This window comes from Alexandromys fortis, unplaced genomic scaffold (genome assembly GCF_014885135.2).
Source record: "Alexandromys fortis isolate MF-2015 unplaced genomic scaffold, M_Fortis_MF-2015_v1.1 scaffold_86, whole genome shotgun sequence".
NCBI classification, from domain to species: Eukaryota; Metazoa; Chordata; class Mammalia; order Rodentia; family Cricetidae; genus Alexandromys; species Alexandromys fortis.
The window spans coordinates 3,151,564-3,172,786 of NW_026067965.1; the positions used below are offsets into that span (position 1 = coordinate 3,151,564).

The 21,223-nt window shown below is 46.1% G+C and overlaps 1 protein-coding gene across 1 annotated transcript in view; it reads left to right on the forward strand.

The window, feature by feature from the left end:
* The window catches only part of Iqgap1 (IQ motif containing GTPase activating protein 1), an 89,606-nt gene that overhangs the window by 14,525 nt on the left and 53,858 nt on the right, over positions 1–21,223 (forward strand). The window contains exon 3 of the mRNA XM_050154007.1: positions 18,897–19,053. Within this exon, the coding sequence (XP_050009964.1) occupies positions 18,897–19,053 (157 nt within the window). The remainder of the gene's footprint in view (positions 1–18,896; positions 19,054–21,223) is intronic.

Sequence of the window (21,223 nt, forward strand, 5' to 3'; positions counted from 1 at the left end):
CTTACTTAGTTTTGGCGAGAGAGTTGCCTTGGGGGGAAGGGGGGTTGTGGGTGGAGGAAGGACTTGTGTAAAGGCCTCTATTTCTTCTTTACTGAGAACGGCTTCCGGTTGACTCACTGGAAATCATAACGAAAAGCAGAAGGAAGACCGGAGAGGCAGCTGCCAGCCCAGGGCTTTGCTGCTGCCGGGCAGATGCCCCAGGGCACTCAGGAGCCCCTGAGTTCTACGATTTGTGAGAGTTTTGAGGACAGAAAGAAGGAAATATTGATATTATTATGAGAGATAATTTTTTTAAAGTACAGTTGTGACCCGGGTTGAATTTTTTATTTTTTTAAATTCAAAACCAGAGAATACAGGGATTTGGTACGTGATTCAGAGGGTACGGGAGGATGCACAGGAGATGAAAACCTGCCTGTTTTCCTTGGTCCTGTTCCTCCTGCCCCAGGATCGTCTTTTCCAGAGAGGAGGCTGTTAGGGTTGTCCTCTTCCCAGCCTCTCTGGCGGTGGACAGGAGTGACCTTCCTCTAGAGTGCCTGTGCGTTCTGCATTTTGCAATTCTTCCACACAGATGCAACAAAGTGCCTCATTTTTGTTCTTCAGAGGCTTTGCTGAATTTCAGCTGTGGGCTTGACTGTGGACGAGCATTTCCTGCCTCTGTTAGTTCTTGTTATTATAAACAGTGCTGTAGTTAGTAACCCCGTGTGTATAGCATTGGCTATATATACCTCAGCCTCCTGAAAACCTGGACTAGAGACACGTGCTGCCGTGGTTACTCTATTAATCTTTTCCCATTGTTTGTAAGAGCTCTTTAGATATTGAGGAACTGGGTCCTTTTTATGGCATGGTGTTGTAAGTGCTGATTCCATTTGCTCTTGAAGCTTTTATTTTGTGTAAGGTGTTAAGTTGCAGACCTGGGACAAATAACTGAGGTGCCTATTGAATGTATCAAAGTGGATCTCAAGGAGGGTTTCAGGCTGAACAGTGTTTAAAATAACAGCATCTTAAAACAAGGTTGAATCTACTAATCATATTTTTAGCTTCTGGGGTCCTCCTCTTCAGGCCATTTTTATACAGTCCTAAAGTATATGACATGATATAAAATCGTTCTGGGGTTGGAGGGACGTCTGAGCAGTTAAGAGCACAAGTTGCTCTTCCAGAGGATCTGAGTTTGGTTTCCAGCACCTGTGTTGGTGACTCACAGTTGCCTTAATTCCAGTCAGATCCAAGGGGATTTGACTCCTTGGCCCTTTAAGGCACATACTCAACGTGCGCGCGTGCACTTTGTGCTGGTCTCAGGGGCCATATGCTCTGTGCCCTCAACAAGCCAGGTCCAGCTGTCTATCCTCACTAAGCCAATGAATGGAGCTGCATGGTCCCCAAGGTCCACTTTCAGGAGCCTGACCTGAGGGTAGGGTTTGAGGGGAAGTAACACACACACAACTAAACAGCTGAGTGGCCCTAGTGCATCACAGGCTCAGCCCCCCCCTCCCCCCCAGCTGCACTGTTTCCTCTCTCGGCAAGAGAGTCCTGAGTCCTGGGGAAATTTCCAATTCCTTGGAATCCGTTCTTTCAGTCAAAGAGGGAGCACACACATCTCTTTAAGAACACAGGCTTGTTACGTACTCACACAACATCATTAGGAATTGCTAGAAACTAAGTCTTAAAGAACATAGAACCCAGAGTCTTCACCATGTTAGGCAAGTATTCTGCTTTGCTTTACCTCCAGGCCAGTGTGGCTAATGGTAATTTTAAAATGTATATGCAGACATGTATATGTAGTATCATCTAATATAATAAATATATTTTATATATTCGATATGAATATATGCAATATATACATATATGTAAATGGTAAAATTGAACGGTATATATATTTGTAGAGTTTTAGCATTTCATTTAATTCTGATTCATTTAGAATTTTGGCATGAGGACTTGGGGGGGATATCTTTTATTTGAAACAGGGTCTCACTATGTAGCCTTGGCTTGCCAACAACTCATTACATAAACCGGGATGACCTTGAACTCAAAGAGGTCTGCCTATGCCTCCTAAGTACTGGGAATACAGGCGTGTGTCACCACATCCAGCAGTATAGTTTACTCTACTTTTGTCCAGATAGTTTTTGGACAATACCTTAAATTTTATGCATCACTAATAGCTGTCTTAATAAACAGTCGGGTGGATGTGCTGTACCTTTGTGTGTGTGTGTGTGTGTGTGTGCGCACGCACGTGTGTATGGCTAAGGAAGAGGATGGTGATGTACACAGCCTTCCTCAAACCTGCTCAGTTTGCTGTCGTCCCACAGGGATCGACTGTCTCGGAACCGGTGCTCTGAGTTGCTCTGGTCTGGGAAGCACAGTCCTTTGTCTTAGGGATTCGATCTTACTAAGAACCTGTGATGTTTATGGTAATCTCTTTTCCTGCTTTATGTGTTAATAAATTCTTCCCCTTGTCATCGAGTCCTCATTCCTGGAGGCTGACAGAGTTTAAATTAAGGACTTTCACTAATTGGCTGAGTATAATTGCTAAACTGTTGTCCACGATCTTTACGACATTGTTTTTTGTTCATTTGCTTTTTGAGATGATCTCATGTAGCCAAGGCTGCTCCTGATTGTCCTCCTACCTCTGCCTCCTCAGTGCTGGGACTACAGGTCCCATCAGGGAGTGCACCGTCACACCCAGCCCTCTAAGTCAGTGCCAAGAACTGTGCTTTTTTACAAGTTGGGATTCAAAGGAAAAGAAAACATATTACAAATTCTGAACTTGGGAACTAATTTCTGACAAAACACAGTGACAAGACCCCAGGGCGCAGTGTCAGGTAGCTGCTTCTGAGGACTTCCTGAGAGCAGACAGGAGAGAGGGTGGGGCCGACACCCGGTCCTCAGCGTGGACTCCTGCAGAGCTGTGCTGCAGAAGCCTCTCCTGAGCAGGGTCACACTGGCGAGCTAGAAATCAGTTTGTGTCTAGATTGCAGCAGGGCGTTCGGAAGAGTGTCCAGTGGAGAAACTGGATAAAAACGCATTAGATTGCAAGGTGATTAAGGTGATTTATACTGCCTGAGTAAGACGAACTTTACAAGGGGTACAGAGGGGAGTGGCCGCTTGATGGGTGTAGGGCTTCTTCTCGGGTGAGGGAAGTGGTCTGGGACTATATTGTAGCAATGGTTTAGACAAAATATAACAGCAACAGCAACGTCACCAAAGTGCTTACTTGAAAAGTTTATCTCAGAAAAAGAGCTTTTGGGTTTTTATTTATTTTTCTTAATTTGTTTGTTTTTTTGAGATGGGGTCTTGTACATACAGCTCACACCAATTATGTTATGTAGCTGAGGGTGGCTTTGGCCCTCTGGTCTTTCTGTCAGTACCTCTTAAGTCCTTGAGTTCATGCATGTCAGGCCAGCAGTCTGCCAACTGAGCTATATTCTCAGCCCTTGTATTTTTTTTTCCTGAACTAGAGTTTCTCTGTGTAGCCCTGAAACTTACTGTGTAGACCAGGTTGTCATCAAACTCACAGAGATCTGCCTGCCTCTGCCTCCCAAGTGCTGGGATTAAAGGCCTGTGCCACCACCACCTGGCTTGTTTCTTTTTGTTTGTTTGTTTGGTTTTTGAGATAGGGTCTCCTATAGCTCAGATTGACCTCAAACTCACCGGGTAGCTAAGAATGACCTTGAATTCTTGACCCTTCTGCTTCTACCTCCCAGATCTGGGTTTCCGAGTATTTGCCAGCAAGCTCAGCTTCAGCTATTGGACTTTTTACTCAAAGGAAGCTCTTGAGGGCATCTTCTGTGTCGGATGTGGGATCCAAGAAGACATAAGTGATGTGTCAATTAAATTTGAGTTTCTAGGGAAATGGTTAATACAACAAATTGTGTTTTAAAAGTGCACACTCAATAGTGTGATAATAATGATTTTCTACGTTGTGGTCAGAAATGCTCTAAGCACAGAATGGGAGAGAAGAGGCCTAGTGGGAAAAGCAACTGAAATCCGGGATATTTGTTGACCATTGAGTCTGTGACCTCAATTTGACCCCTGGAGCTATTGTAAAGGTGGAAGGAATGAGCCTACCCTCACCTCACATGTCCCTTGTGACCTGGAATACCTGCACATACAGTAACAATAAACAAACCTGAAGAATGACACGTGACATTGACCTCTGGTCTTAACACACATGTACAAGCATGGTCATGTGCACCCTTTCCAATTGCGCACATATGAAGTTGTCAGAGCCACTTTGAAAGCTACATTGTAGAACGTTTTCAGGCTTCTTACTCTACTTAACCTATTCTGAAGCTACTTAAAGATGTATTTATTTGTCTGCCTTATGTATGTGCGTACTTTGTCTCCCTGCACACCAGAAGAGGGCATCAGATCCCATTATAGACAGTTGTGAGCCGCCACGTGGGTGCTGGGACTTGAACTCAGGACCTCTGGAAGAACAGCCAGTGTTAACAGCTGAACCATCTCTTCAGCCCATTTCTGAAATTATTTAAAGATAAGCTTTACTTTGATTTCCTGTTTTATTAAACAATGTTGTTGTTGTTTTTTGTTTGTTTTTTGGTTTTTCGAGACAGGGTTTCTCTGTAGCTTTGGAGCCTGTCCTGGAACTCACTCTGTAGACCAGGCTGGCCTCGAACTCACAGAAATCCACCTACCTCTGCCTCCCGAGTGCTGGGATTTTTTTTGGCATGCACCACCACCACAGGTTTAAACCCTGTTTTGAATGACTTGATAATAATCCACTGCCCATTTTTCTCTGTTGTGGAGGAGAAGGGATGAGGAAAAAAAGTGTTTTTATTACTTTAAAACAAGTGAAAAGCATTTTCAAACTCTCATTGTCACACAGTTTGATTGTAGTACCAGGGAGGGTCTGAACCGCTAAACCAGTCCTGCCACTAAGAGGCTTCCCGGTATGGGCTGCAGAAATGACTCAGCAGTTAAGAGTGCTTGCTGCTCTTGCAGCTCCATTCCCAGCACCGCGTGTGTGGACACTCCAGCTCCAGGGGGAATCGGTGGCCTCTTGATCTTGTACCCACACTTAGGTGTCTACAGACCTACCCACACATAATTAAAAACAGTGAATCTGGTTTTTTTTTTTTTTTTTAAAGAGGCCCCCACCCATATTAGTTGGACAGACAGGACATAAGCATCGAAAAGTTACCCAATACGAAAGAGTGAAAGGTCTGACTGTCACAAGGCAGCATATGGTGGCTGAGGGAATGGCGCCAACGGTCACTGTGTGAAAGTTTAGATGAGGGGGAGGCCATTTGTTGCTTGGGTTTTGCAAGAAAGGTGAAAATTGTGAAGGAGAGAAGGAAAACATGGCGTCCATACTCCTGGCGCCCTGAGTTACTTCCGTGCTCAGGAGCACCTCTGACCTCAGTGCTTGCCGTTAAGCAGGTGCTCAGAATCGCTGCTCAGTTCCGAGTGCGGCTCGGACACGTTGTGGTGGGCTAGGGGTCTGGAGTCACGAAGTTGCTGTAATTTTCTGGGCTTTGTTTCTTGTTTCCTATTGTTTGTTTAGAAGTGAGGCCAGGGATGCTGTGTTCCTTAAGAAAGAGCGACTGAGATCTTCCAGTAGTTAGAGCACTTTGACCAGAGAGACGTGGGAGTGTCCTTCTGTGGGTAGTTACTGGTTTCAGTGGGCGAAAAGATGAGAGGAGACACTTGGGATAGGAAAGTTTGGAAGTTTTGGCGTTGTGATTTCTGATCATGGGACAGGTGACGCTTTGAGCCTTTATTGGGATTGACTGGGACGGGTGAGGCTGATGGGAAGTCTTGGCAGGCGCCTCCATCCCTAGTTTCCTGCGTCGTGGCTTGATGACATTTGTCTGCTCCATAAAATTCCTCAGAATTCCATTTCATTTACTGCGCGGTCTTGGCCTCCTTCCTGTTGCTCTTCCTTGTCTTTAGGGCTGTTGCCCAGGGTTATTTTCCTAACTATATAGCATACTGTCTCCTGTATCAGGGAAGGATCCTCGCCATGCGTATCCCGAGGGTGCAGCTGGTGGGCCTTCCTCTCTCTCTCTCTCTCTCTCACTGGCATTCTTGCTAATTCTGTTTTTTTTTTTTATTTATTTATTTATTTATTTTTTATTTTATTTTACAAGGCAGGGTTTCTCTGTGCAACAACCCTGTCTGTCCTGGAACTTGCTCTTGTAAACCAGGCTGTCCTCGAACTCACGGAGATCCGCCTGCCTCTGCCTCCTGAGTGCTGGGATTAAAGGTGTGCGCCACCACCGCAGGCTTATTTATTTATTTTAGAAAAAATTTCTAGGTTCTGGATTTTGAACTGTGTGAAAAGTGTGTTTCCTTTCTGAGAGCATGAGCTCTGGAATTCTCTGGACGCAGTAAGGGAGGGTTGAGCTCTATCTCCCTAGAGATGCTATGAACCTTTGAGGGGAGGGGCTGTGTCCTTCTAAGGTCCATAGTTAGCCATGTCATAGATTTGAAAAGTAAATTGTTGATGTATGTTACTATAGTGACCTAACCTATTCCCAGGGCTCTAGAGAAGATTGCTCCCACAAAGAAGGAGGAACCTGTCTTCTTTCTTTTTCTCCAGTCCCCTCTTCTTTGTGAAGAGTTCTTGGGCTCAGACCCAATGTTTCACACGTGCCAAGGCAAGCATCTTATCTCTGAGTCCCTGGCTTACACTTTAAGGGTCACAGCCATCACTAGTGTTAGTATTCAAGCATCTGCCCTTGGGGTCCTGACTGGGTAAGTCCTCAGCTGCAGCCACTAAGAGCACCCCTGTGCACATTTTCTATGTCCCCCTTTAAAAGGTGGGCCTGCCCACTTCCTGTCTCTTCCCCCCCTCCTCTCTCTCTCTTGTCCCCAGGGATTGGTCTCTGCCCACTTCTCTCTTCTTCCAATAAACCTACTATGTGAGTCGCATTGCTTGGCGTTACTTCTCTTTGAGGGTTTTTAAAATGACAACATCTAGGCTAACCTACTGAAACGTAGCTATTTTCTAGGCTTAATTCAGTTTCTAATATTTTTTTTCCAAGACAGGGCTTATTTGTGTAGCCCTGGCTGTCCTGGAACTTGCTGTGTAGACCAGGCTGACCTCAGTCTTGCAGAGATCTGCCTACCTCTGCCTCCTGAGTGTTGAGATTAGAGACATGCATCACCACCGCTGGGCTTCCAGTTCAGCTCTTAATAAAATTAATAAAATGATTTGCTTAGGGATAGGTCTGTATTAGGTCTGTTTCTAACTTATCCCTGTTTTGTTTTCCCCCAAATTGGTTTAGGTTGAACTTAGAAATTCCTTTTAAAACAGATGCTATCAAAACTTCTCATTTTGCTGGTTAACCTGGAAACAAGCTTTTAGTGTGTGTGTGTGTGTGTGTGTGTGTGTGTGTGTGTGTGTGCGCGTTTTTTCTTTCTTCCTTTTTTTTTTTTTTTATGAGACTGTCTGGCTTGTTGCCGAGGGTGACCTTGGACTCCTGATCTCAGGCTCCCGTGCTGGGAGCGCACAGGTGTTTTTTTTCACCACACCCAGCTTTAAATCAAATCTTACCCCTTGTTGGAGTTTCAAATCCCCAAAGGCCTTGTCCGTTTTCTTCCCTCCTTTGCCCTGCTGTGTCTCCCGTCTCCCCCTCCCTTGTCCTCGTCCCCTCAGCCCCAAAGTCTCTGCAAAACCCAAATTGCTGACTTTCCCTGAGCATCGGGACGCCTGCCTGCCCTCCTCCTGCGACACACAAAGCTTTCTTGTGCCTTTCCTGGGGCTGCACCTGCCGCACGCCGTACTCGCCTAGGTGGTGTGGCATAATGGAATCCCCAGGGCAGGGCAAGCTGGCCGTATTTGGGAGGTTTTTTTAGCGTAGGACAATCCTGGCATGGGGTTCCACTGGGCAGGATGGGTGTGGTAGCAGTTTCTGCTCCTGGAGGAACTGAATCTCAGCGGTTGGAGCAGCCAGTTCCGGCATTGGTCGGTTCCCCTTCTGTATTGCACAGAGCTGGGAAACCGCTGAAGTCACGTGCTCTGCAGAACTTGTTCAACTGGTTTCCTCTTTACAGACCCCTAATTCAGATTCCCACCCTGATTCTTTTCTGCATGTGCTCTTGGCCCAGGCTTGTTTTAGCCTCACCACAGCAGTGCTCGGGGATAGGCACGTCTTTGTTTTGCTGGTGGCAGAATGGGTAGGGCCGAGAATCAAAAAATGTTATCAGTAGGACCAGGTAGACAGGTATTATGTAATGCCTGGATTTGGTCTCTAGTAGATTTATTTCTGGGACTTTCTCTCTCTCTCTCTCTCTCTCTCTCTCTCTCTCTCTCTCTCTCTCTCTCTCTCTCTCTCATACACACACATACACACACAAATTATATAGCTGCCATCATTTATTGCCTCCAACTCTAGGTGTATATGATTTCCTCATCTTCACAACTTTAGGAGGTTGCATGTTGGTCCTACTCCGTGTTACAGACAGGAAACGGAAGTCTAGTGGGGTCTGTTAGATAGCACGTCATTCTTGCTCATGCTTTTTTTTTTTTTTTTTTCAGAGACAGGGTTTCTCTGTGGTTTTGGAGCCTGTCCTGGAACTAGCTCTGTAGACCAGGCTGGCCTCAAGCTCACAGAGATCCGCCTGCCTCTGCCTCCCGAGTATTCCCGCCATCACCCCAAACTATTCTTACTCATCCTCATTTCCTTTCCTCTTTCTCGGGTAAGGAGTCGGGCGAGTTCCTTTTCCAGTCTTTGTTTTTTTTNTTTTTTTCGAGACAGGGTTTCTCTGTGGCTTTGGAGCCTGTCCTGGAACTAGCTCTGTAGACCAGGCTGGTCTCGAACTCCCAGAGATCCGACTGCCTCTGCCTCCCGAGTGCTGGGATTAAAGGCGTGCGCCACCATGCCGGCTCCTTTTCCAGTCTTGCTTTTTTTTATTGAATTCTCAGTCTCTCCATCCTTTGTTCTTTTTATAGGCAAACCTGCATCTTCCTCACAAGGAGAGAATGAGCATTCCCTTTCCCTGGATTTGCCACCATCCTGGACTAATCTTCATTCCTTTCTCCAACTTTCCTTGCACTCTGCCCTCTTCTCTTTGTTAGTTCATGTCTTTTATCCACTGATACACAATGACTTTTGAAGCAGCGAGTTAGACACAGTAGTGTCTGTCAAGGTGGCTGGCCGGCAGCCTTCATCCAAAAGGCTACCTCACAGGGCTTCAGGATGGCTAGTTGAACTTACTCTGTCGTTCCCCTTCCCCCTCACCTCTCTCCCTCCCCTCCTTTCTCTTTTCCTTCTCTCCTCCTTTCCCCTCTCTTCCCCCAGGATCTCATTGTGTCTGGCCTGGAGTTTGCTGTGTAGTCCAGGCTGCCCTTGAGCTCACAGAGACCCGCCTGCCTCTGCTTGGAAGTTACTGCTGGGATTGAGCTACTTCCTCTTGCGGTTTAGGACTTGTTTGTTTCCCGTTTATCTCAGGGTCCTGAAGTCTTGGTAGCGGGTGAAGGGTGGAGCTGTCAGTTCTACCGTTGCTCTAGGCAAAGCTCCACCATTTTGGATTAGGAGGGAGTCCTTACTCTGGGTCTGGGCCTTTATGTTCATTTTTTAGGATCTGAGCATTCAACCTCCTATGTGCTGGACTTTCTTGTTGTTTTTTTTAAGTGAAACTTGGATTAGATTTCTCTGATTAGAAAACTCTTGTCTGCTTAAACTTGAGAAATATTTGCCATCTTGCTGATGACTCGTAGTACTTTTCTACTTGGCTGTCAGCTTTTTCTGGTTACTGCAAGCTGACTCCTGCTTGAGAGTCCTTTACTGAGGCCACTGAGTTTTCCATTTTTATTGTTGCCACACCCTCTTTGCCTCGCCGCCTCCTTTCTTCTTGCTGTCCCTTTGTGCAACATTTGAAGGTAGTGACCGCGTCCAGAGGCCTCAAGTGTTTCTTTTCTTGATTGTCACCACGTGATTCCCTCTTGATTGCTCATCTTACCCCAGAGACTTCACCTGTGGAAGGTCCTGTCCCAGGCACTCTCTCCCGGGAGAGCCCCTCCCTCCCTCGGCTGGTGTTTCCGGTGCCTGCGGTTTGTCACTCTTTGGCTGTTCCATCCACATTCCAGGCCCAGCTTGTACTTGTCACCCTCCTGTCGTCCCCCCCCCCCCCCCAGTCTCGTTTGATGGCTTCATCTCTTATTTAGTCATCCATGCCACAAGTCAGTTTTTAAAAATAAAACCTTTCTCTTTCCTTTTATAGAAGTTTCTGTAAGTTGCTATAGATGACTTTTGGTGCCAGCTTTTTTTTCTGGATCTGTGTGATAATGTGGGATTTTCCCACAAAAATGAATAATAAGTTATTATTTTTACCATTTGGCAGTCTGGCAGATGGTGATATTGTTCCTCGAATTTGCATTTTGTGCATGGCTGGGAAGACTGAAAGCCCCATGCAAGGACTGGCGATTTCTATTTTTCCCTTTATGAGTTGACTGCTTTGTTTGTAGCCCATTTTTCTAGGGAAATATTTGTCATTGTATTTTGAGTGTTTAAAATATATATGTATAAGCCGGGCGGTGGTGGCGCACGCCTTTAATCCCAACACTCAGGGAAGCAGAGGCAGGCGGATCTCTGTGAGTTCGAGGCCAGCCCTGTCTACAGAGTGAGTTCCAGGATAGCCAGAGACACACAGAGAAACCCTGTCTCGAAAAACAAACAAGAAAGAAAGGAAGGAAGGAAGGAAGGAAGGGAGGAAGGAAGGAAGAAAGAAAGAAAGAAGAAAGAAAATAGTGTATAAATACAGGAAGTTATTAGTAATTGTTCTTGTTCCATGTTGTAATTTTACTTCTTCAGTTTCTTTTTGTTGTTGGATATTTGTGTTGTTGTTGTTGTTTTTGAGACACAGTCTTGGTGTGTAGCCCAGGCTGGCTGGTACTCCTGCCTGAGCCTCCTGTGTGCAGGGTTAGAGGAGGACTATGGGCTTGTGCCATGCTACCCAGCTTTGCTTATTTATTTTTTTTAGTTGTTTTTTGAGACCGCCTCAGTTTGCTCTGTACAGCTGCAATCTAGGACCCTCTTGCTTCCCTGCATCTGAGCTTATAGCCAGCATCGTTGCACCTGGCTAAAACATACTTAAAAATATATTTTTTAACATTTGTGTGTGGGTGTGAGTGTGCACTACCATCTGTTCGGTGGAGACAGCTGCGGGAAGTCGGTTCCCTTCGTGCACCCAGAGGGTTGGGGGAATGAACTCTGGTCAGTATGCCCTTACTGCTGAGCCATCCCATCAGCCCCTGAAGACTTCCTATGTAGGCACTTTGTTTATGTTTTCCTCTCTGGTTTCTGGGTACTGTTGTCTGTAAGTTCTTTTTCTCTTTTAAGATAATACACTCTGTTTTGTTTTGTTCTGTTTTGTTTTGCCTCAAACTCACAGAGATCCGCCTGTCTCTGCCCTCCCAAGTGCTGGGATTATATATACATAGACATACATAATACATACATGCATATACACATGTACATGGAACATACTTATATCTCTAAGTCAACTTTGGTATTCATGTTAATTGTAACGCATGTGGTCAAAAACTGGCGCTATGTATTGGACGCAGTGAGAGTCACTTATAATCCCTGTATTAGGAAGCAGAGGTGAGAGGATTGGGAGTTTGAAACTAGCTTGGGCTATAAAGCAAGACCCTGTCTCCGCACACCTCCCCCATAAAGGATTTCCTTAAAATTATTATGTATTATACAAGTGCTCGGTTTCCTCCTAGTTATGTCCGCAGCAGCCACCGAGGCTTAGTCCTCTCGGCTCCTCTCTGAGGGCTTGGCTAGAGCAAAGCCTGTGACTGAGGTCAGCACTGTGCTGCTGAGGCTTAAGGAAGGCCAGCTCCAGCGCCTGAGCTTGCCTTGGCTCATGGGTGAGTGTTCAGTAGGTGGTACCTGTAACTGACTTTGAAGGGAGGAGTACACCGTCATTATCAGGAGTGTGAATTGTGGGGCTGTAGAGATCCCCAAGAGCACTAGTGGCTATCCCAGAGGACGTGGGTTTGAGACCCAGCATCGGCGTAGTGGCTCCCCACCGTGGGTAACTCTAGTTCCTGAGGATCTGACACCCTCTTATGCCCTCCACAGGCACTGCAGGGACACTGCGCAGACGCACATGCCAAACGCCATACACATAATATAAAAAGACAGGGTTAAGACAGTAGTGTGAGCTTTGGATCATGCCAGCCTAGGTTCCAGTGAGTGATCTTGGGTTACATCCATCTACTCTGTGAAGCAAGGCAATGCTACTAACTGTTCTGGGGTTGATGCAGTGATCACGTGAAATAATTCATATATTTAGTTTCATAGCCGCCAAACGGGGTTAGAGTGTTTGTTTGTTTTTTTTTTTTTAAGTTTATTGTTGTTTTTTGTTTTTCGAGATAGGCTTTCCCTGTAGCTTTGGAGCTTGTCCTGGAACTAGCTCTTGTAGACCAGGCCTCCCAAGTGCTGGGATTAAAGTCGTGCACCACCATCGCCCGGCTTTTTTAAAGTTTTGTTTATATTGACAACAAGCCTCTCAATCTAACATGCTGTGAAGTAGTTCCAAATCTGATAGAGCTTTGAATAATATTTTGCATTTAAGTTTCATACAGGTAGTGGGAGAACACGGTGAATGTTCAAATCTCTGTGAGCAGAGGGGCTCCACTTTCTGTAGAACAGCAGCTCTCTCACCAAGCTTTATCTGAATCCTGACCACATGCAGGGTGTTTGTAGAGCATCACTTGGGATGATAGTCTTTGAACTTCAAAAAAAATATTTCTGTTTTGTTCTGGTTTTTTGTTTTTGTTTCTTAAGATATGGTTTCATTTGTAGCCCTGGCTAGCCTGGACCTCACGTCATAGGTGAGGCTGGCCTCGAACTCACAGAGCTTCACCTGCTTCTGGCTCCTGAGTTCCAGCGGCGTTGCAGGTGTGTGCCACCATGGCTAGAAGGAAGGGTCTATTCGTTTACAGTTTGAGGGTGCGGTCCACCATGGCGGGAAGTTGTCATGCCGAGAGCATGTGGTGACATAGCATGCATTCTCAGTTAGCAGAGCCATGAATGCTGACACTCAGCCGGCTTTCTCTTTTTAGTTGGCCGGGGCGCAGCCATGAAATGGTGCTGCTCACAGTTAGGGTCGGTCTTCTCACTTGAGTTAGCCCAGTTGAGAAACTCCCTCACACAGATGTGTTCAGAGGTCCACCTCCTTGTGATGCTAGGTCAGGATGGTAGTGTCCATCTGGAGGATGACAGAGATGAGAGAGAAAGATTGAGGGGCACGAGGAGCAGGTGCCACACTCCTCTTAACACCAGGTGGCATTTTGAGTAGCTTCTCTGCGCCAGGTGGTATTCTTAGCACTTATATATACTGTTTCGCCATCCAGAACCTTCTATGGGTACATGCTATTATTATTCTTTTTACGAGAACACTTGAAGGAACTGGAGTCGTTGTTCATAACGGAAGTATCAAGTGGCGAATGTGTGACTCAGAGGAGGAAAAGGCACAGATATCTTTAATCATCAGCCAAGCACTGTGCTAGACTGCGCTCGCAATCTTCCTGGAGTCTTAGCAACAACCCTATTTGGAAGTCAGCAAATGAAGACGTTCAGAGTGCCACGGCTCAGGTCTTGCCTAAGTAGACTGTCACTTGACCATAGCACGGAGGCAGCTGGGGCAGGACCACCGAAGAAGACCGTAGGTTTGAGGCCCTCCTCGACTACACAATGAGACTCTGTCTCAAACTGACCACCTAGAGAAGGGGATTGGTCAGGCAGCCTGCTATCTCTCTGTGTTCAGGGACAGTGCTGGTCACATGATGCCCTCACTCTTTGGTCATCTTGCTGCAGAAGGCAGCCTGAGTGACCTGCAGAAAACTGGTGTTGGCGTCACCAACGCTTTCTGGTTACTGTGTTCAGAAATGAAATGGTTTCCCTTGAATGGTTTTGATTTGTCTGTGGCTGTGGCACAGGCTCCTGCTTAATGCTTTGGCTGAGATGGTTTGGGAACATTGATTGAGGCATCATTGGGGTAGGGGAAAAATTTTTATTGACTGGTGAATTATCTTTTATGCAATGATTAATTATTTTTTTACCATTTATTTACCATTTACACTCAACTGCTGGGCTATATCCTAGCCATAGATGTTAACTTTTAAATGCTTTTAAATAAAGATAAAGTGTTTAAGCTAAACAATTACATCTGTCTGTCTGTCTATCTATCGATTTGGGGGAGGAGTGCATGTCCTACAATGTGTGTGTGGAGGCTGGAGGGCAGCTTTCCAGAGTGGCTCTTCCACCGTGTGGGTCCTGGGGATCAAACTCAGGTTGTCAGGTTTGCTGGCAAAGTGCCTTTACCCACTCAGCCATCTTGCCAAGCCTAAATGATGTATTTAACAGGAGATTTTGTGTTTGAGTTGAGTCCTTGGTGGATTTACTATTGAGCTAAACTAAAGCAGCATTAAGGAGACAGGCCAGGAAGAATTCCAGTCTTTTTTTTTTCTTGCATGAAATTTCTGAAAATTCACCCTGATTAGATACCTGTGGTGCCCAGTTCTGTTAGGGTCTTGGGTGACCCCAACAGCAACATGGGACCATGAGAAGAGTTCCAGTCTACGAGCTAGCTCACCTTTGCCACTTAGTAGCAGTGACCTTGGGTAAGCCACTCATAAACTGTAAATGAGTGATTGTACAATGAAGGCACAACCTTGGAGCAGCCTCTTGGGCAACCAGAAGCACTCATGTATATAAGGGGACTGGAGAACAGCACTTGCTACTCTTGCAGAGGACCCTGGCTGGTGGCTCACAACCGTCTATACCTCCAGTTCCTGGGAATCCATCCCATGTAATAGGAGACTGAGCTTTCATTTCCCTGCCTCCCAGACCCAAATATCAAACAGAAACTATATTAATTGTAACACTGTTGGCCAATGTCTTAGGCTTTTTACTGCCTAGCCCCAACTATTAAATTAACCCATTTCTATTAATCTGTGTATTGCCACAAGGCTGTGGGTTATCCGTGTGTCATGTTACTCCCTCGGTGGCTACATGGTGTCTCCTCGAATCTGCCTGCTCTCTCGTTCTATCTCTGTTTGTATTTCCTGCCTGGCTTTACTCTGTTAAGCCATTGACTGAAACAGCCCTATTTATCAACCAATAAAAGCAATCCCATGCCTTCTTCTGACCTCTTGGACACCAGGCACGCACATGGTGCCCATACATGCATGCAGGCAATGCACTCATACACATAAAACAATTTAAAAACCATTGCCCATTTCAATGTTTAAAAATGTCGTTTGAGACATTTGTGTGTATAATGTACATATATTTCTGCTTTATTGTTGATTTTGCCAGGGATTAAACTCAGAATTTTGCACTTCCTGAATATGTGTTCTGTCCAAGGGTCTCTCCTCCTAAGAACTAATTCCAACACTGTGCCCAGAGCTATTCCTGCAGTATTATTTATGATTGGAAACATTTATAAGTGACATAATGTCAATAAAGGTGACCAAGCCCTTGGTGGAATCTTTATGTAACTTAAAAATCTTCAGAAAAGCCAGGCGATGGTGGTGCACACCTTTAATCACAGCACTTGAGAGGTGGAGGCAGGTAGATCTCTGAGTTGTAGGCCAATCTGGTCTACAGTGTGAGTTCCAGGACAGGCTCCAAAGCTACAGAGAAACCCTGTCTCAAAAAACAAGAACAAAGCAAAACAAAACAAAACAAAAAACCCTTCAGAAACTATGTAATAACGTGCAAAATAGTCATGCAATTTTGAAAAATGTTGAATGATTTTCTTTAATGTTTTTCTGTGTTCAAAACCAAACCAAAAGCCAGGCAGTAGTGGCACACACCTTTAAACCTAACACTCTAGGGCATAGGCAGGCAGATCTCTGAGTTCAAGGCCAGCCTGACCTACAGAAAGAGTTCCTGGACAGCAAGGGCTACACAGAGAAACCGTATCTTGAAGAAGAAAAACTAACCAACCAAACAAACAAACAAAATAACTCAAGATAACAACAACAAAACCCCACAATAAAACAAAACAGAAAAACCCAAGAAGAAACCCAAAGGGGCTGTGTTAGATTAGAAGTGCACACACACTTGCGCTAGAAGCACACACACACTTGCGCTAGAAGCACACACACACTTGCGCTAGAAGCACACACACTTGTGCTAGAAGCACACACACTTGTGCTAGAAGCACATACACTTGTGCTAGAAGCACACACACACTTGCACTAGAAGCACACACACACTTGCGCTAGAAGCACTTACACTTGCACTAGAAGCACACACACACTTGCACTAGAAGCACACACACACTTGCACTAGAAGCACACACACACTTGCACTAGAAGCACACACACACTTGCACTAGAAGCACACACACTTGCGCTAGAAGCACACACACTTGTGCTAGAAGCACACACACTTGCGCTAGAAGCACACACAGTTGCGCTAGAAGCACACACACTTGCGCTAGAAGCGCACACACACTTGCGCTAGAAGCGCACACACACTTGCGCTAGAAGCGCACACACACTTGCGCTTCTCAGTTTTTAAGACTCCAATTTATTGGCAGGAGAGATTTCATGTGAGCTATGAGGACTGAAAAGAGGGTTTGTTGTTGTTTTCTTTTTCTTTTTCTCTCTTTTTTTTTTTAATTTTTTAAAATCAGAGTCCAAAGTACTAACAGAAAAGTTATAACAGCATAGCAAGGCATGGTGCTATCTATATACACCTGCAGCCCCAGCACACTGGAGGCAGAGACAGGAAGATCCTGCATTTGAGGCCAGTCTAGAGCCTGGGGTTTGCAGAAACTCTGTTAGTCAGTCAGTCAATCAAACAAGCATAATACCAAAGCACTGTACTTAAAATTAATATTCAAAATTGGAGTAACACAGTGTCTGGCTAGTTTTATTGCCGATTTGATACAAACTATAGTCATTTTGGAAAAGAGACCCTCAAGTGAGAAAATGCTCCTACCTATTAGCCTGTGGGCAAGTCTGTGGTGTTTCTTCTGGGTTGGTGATTGATGTGGGAGGGCCCAGCTCACTGTGGGTGGTGCCATCCTGGGGCTGGTGGTCCTAGTGCTTTAAGAACATAGGCTAAGTAGGCAACGAAGAACAAGCCAGTAAACAGCTGTCCTCCGTGGCCTCTGCCCCAGTTCCTGCTCCCAGGTTCCTGTTCTGAGTTCTTGCCCTGACTTCTCTCAATGATGGTGAAATAAGCCCTTTCCTTCCCAAGTTGCATTTGGTTATGTTTTATCACAACAATAGAAAGCAAACTAAGACACACAGAGCCCTGCTTTCTCCAAATCTGATTGATTTTATTCTCGGAAACAAGCTATCGAGGAATAGCAGGCTCAAAGGTGAGCCTGCGTGCAGTGGTGGGAAGCAGTGCCGCGTTTCCCTTTCTTCCTTTCCTAATTTCTTCCTGTGCTCACCTTGTCACCAGATCACAGCTGGCTTTTCTGTCTCTGGTGTGGGTGCTGTGCCTGGTATCCCCCCTCGCTACAGGAAACTTGTCAGCGTAAGCATTCATCAGGACTGCTTTATAGCTGTTGGAGCAGGGAAGGCAAAGAAAAGGTCACCTAAGTCTGGTCTTTTATTTTCTGTTAGTCCAGTAACCTCCGAGAGGAGAAAGATCCACCTGTGGGAACCGTCTCTGACTCGGGCAGACGAGGCCACCGTGCTTTTATCCACAGTTCGCCCGATGGCTCGACATCATACGGAGCAAAGAATAAATGGTTTTTTGTCTCCGGTGCTGTTTCTGGTTTCAGCTGTTGTAAGGCTGTCCCTGTTCATGAGAGCCCACGTTAGAAGGTCGGCTAGGGTTGCCAGCAGCTGCTTGTCAGAGTCGCTCATTTCCTTCCTTCCTGCTGGTTTTTAGTACAGGGTCTCTCTGCATAGCCTGGACTGTCCTGGAACTCAGCGTGTTGACCAGGCTGACCCTGAACTCACAGAGATCCACCTGCCTCTACCTCCCAAGTGCCAGGATCAAAAGCGTGTGCCATCATGCCTGGCCGCCCACAATGCCTGGCCGTCCACCATGCCTGGCTGTCCACCATGCCTGGCCGCCCACATCCTTCCGAGCAGTAAAACATCAGGAAGAAGATAGTGTGCCGTGTGTTCTTTGCCTACAGCTCTCTCTATCCCGGCAGCTGCCGTTCTTTCCCACACTGTTGTCCTGATCTTTAGGGTCCAGCAAAGGTTTAGTTTGAATTTTGTGGCTGGCAGATTGATCGACAGTTTAGTTTCCATGGCGATTCTTTTGGGAAACTTGCCTCTTTTTATTTTATTTATTTTTTTATTCTAATACTTGAAAGTCAGAAGCAAAGCTTGTTGTCATTGTGTTCAGTAACAAGCAGAAGGTTCTCTGGTTCATCCATGTAGCCATCCCTTATTGCCTACTGAGTGTCGGTCAGTGCGAGGTTTACTGAAAGAGAGTAGACTTGGAAATGAAACGGAGTGGCTGGTTTGTAGTATCAGAGGGGGAAAAGGAGAATGGTTATCTTTCCCGTTTTTAAGAAGATTAGGAAAACTTGTATTTAATGTGTGTGTGGGTGTATGAGGTTTATTTTATGTGTATGAGTGCTTGTCTACATGTATGTATGTGTGCCATGTATTTGCCTGGTGTCCATGGAGTTCAGATAGGATTTTGGATCCCTGGGACTGGAGTTACAGATGGTTGTGAGCTGCCACGTGGGTGTTGGGATTGGAACCCAGGCCCTCCTGCTGAGCCATCTCTCCAGCCCCTATCATTTTAGTGTTGAGGAGATACTGGGCATTGAACTTAGGACTTAGAGCCTCGGCATTTAAGGTTGCAGTTAACGTGTCTGAGCTGGGCAGTGTGGCTGTGTGGAATATGTTGAAGAGTGCTGTTGCATTTGGTTTAGGAGGATAGAAATGAAAATCCATAAAAAGCTTCTGACCCTCGTTATTTCTTGTGCAGGTGGATGGAAGCATGCCTAGGGGAGGACCTGCCACCCACGACGGAGCTGGAGGAGGGGCTTAGGAATGGAGTCTACCTTGCCAAACTGGGGAACTTCTTCTCTCCCAAAGTGGTGTCCCTGAAAAAAATCTATGATCGAGAGCAGACCAGATACAAGGTGGGTGCCTTGCTTGGTGCTTAGATTATTTTGTGTGCTTGAGAGGGGTTAGCACACTTGTTCTGTGTCTGTTATGAACGAGCCCAGGGTGACAGGGAGTAGTGCAGAGGTGGGCACAGCTGGTCACGTCATTAGCTGTGCATTTCCGTTGCATGCTTCTGACAGGTCTAATTTTCTAGAATTTCTCAACCCTGGATTTTTTTTTTTTTTAAGTTCTTAGAAAGTAGAGGAAGTAAGCAGGGGGATTACCACGGATAGTCTCACTAGACCTAGGCACTGACGTGTAACTGTAGCGACTTTGGGAAAATTCTTACTTCAGTACTGGAGTTGGAGATCCAATGGGAAAGAGACTTCCCGAAAGCACAGGTAAATGAATGGACCCATTCCTGTGGCTGAGGCCATGGAAAGGGCAGTGGGAATTCTGGGAGGACCAGAGTCCCATCTCCAGAGCCCCTCACAGGAGCTTGCCCCCGAATTCCTGTCTATGAGGCAGTGGAGGACCGCATAGCCAGAGTGAGTGTAAGGGGTTGACTTTCAGGGCTGGGCCCAAAGCCGTATGAACTAAACCACAGACTGTGAAAATGGTTTCTATGTTTTATACTGAAATTCAAGACAAGGGGGTATAGCTTCTCAGCCAAAGCCACTATCTGTATGAATTATCTGAAACGAGACAAAGATTTTACTCCGGCCTATAGGGCACAGTCTGGTCATTTGCTCCAGTCTTTCTGGGCCGTGGTAGCCATCATAGTAGGGAGTGGAGCAGAGCTCACGAGGAGATTCACCTGATGCAGGCTGAGAAGTCAGGGAGTAGGAGACCGAGGCTGAAAGGAGAAGGGCAGGGGAGAGAAGAGAAGGGGAAAGAGGAGGAGACAGACTTAGAGCTGTATCACCAGTGGCCCTCCCCCACCCCACTCGGCCAACGAGCTGTGGACTCAATCAGTGGATTAATCATGGATGGGGTTCCCACCTCACATTACAGCCACCTCTTTGCACTGTTAGCTGGGGACCAACCCTGGAACTCGGGATAGTGGAGGATATTCTAGATATAAACCATGAGATCCTAAACAGAAACAGCTTCACCTTCTTCTTCTTAAGACACGGTCTTGATTTGTAAGACAAGGTCTTAATGTCTGGTTGGCCTGGAAGTCACCATGTAAACCAGGCTAGTCTTGATCTCATAGATCCAACCTACCTATGTTTTCTAAGTGTGGAATTAAAGGTAAACATCACCATACCTACCTAGAAACGTCTCAAAAACAAAAGTTTTAATATTTTGAATTTTAAGTAAACAGTTAAGCTAAAGACATCTTTAGAGCCACCTCTCCCCTTTGTAGGGTCTTTTTGTGTCCCTGGCTTGTGTCCCTGTGTAGCTCAAGCCAGCCTCAAGCTCACAGAAGTCTGCCTGCCTCTCCTTCCCAAGTGCTAGGGTTAACCGCACTCACGTGTCAGCACGTCCAGCACCGGCGCGGTTCATGTTGACAAACCAGCAGCACACGAATGCACAGTAGGGGTTTGCTTGTTTGGTTTTGTTTTGTTTGACACAGGGTCTCACTTTGTAATCCTGGCTGGCCTGGAACCTGGGACAATTCTTCTCCTGCCTCCTGAGTGGCACAGGTGTGCACCGTCACGTGAAACCTTATATTAGTTTTTAAAAAATGATTTGCAGGAGCGATTTCTTTAAAAACCCTATTTGCATATCCCTTTGTGGCTGGGCGTGATGGTGTGCGCCTTTGATCCCAGCACTCGGGAGGCAGAGGCAGGCAGAGCTCTGAGTCTGAGGCCAGCCTGGTCACAAAAAGAGTTTCAGGAAAGCTAGGGCTACACAGAGAAACTCTGTCTCAGAAAACAAAACAAACAAAAAATGTATATCCCTTTCTTCCTTTGTAAAGGGATCTTGACCCAAACTAACAGACATAGGGGTTGGGGCTGTAACTCAAGGGTAGAGCTCATGATTAGTGTCTGTGAGGCCCTGCGTCTGATGCCCAGCCAGCACTGTTTAAAAATAAGCAGGTGTGAGCCGGGCCGTGGTGGCGCACGCCTTTAACCCCAGCACTCGGGAGGCAGAGGCAGGCGGATCTCTGTGAGTTCGAGACCAGCCTGGTCTACAAGAGCTAGTTCCAGGACAGGCTCCAAAACCACAGAGAAACCCTGTCTCGAAAAACCAAAAAAA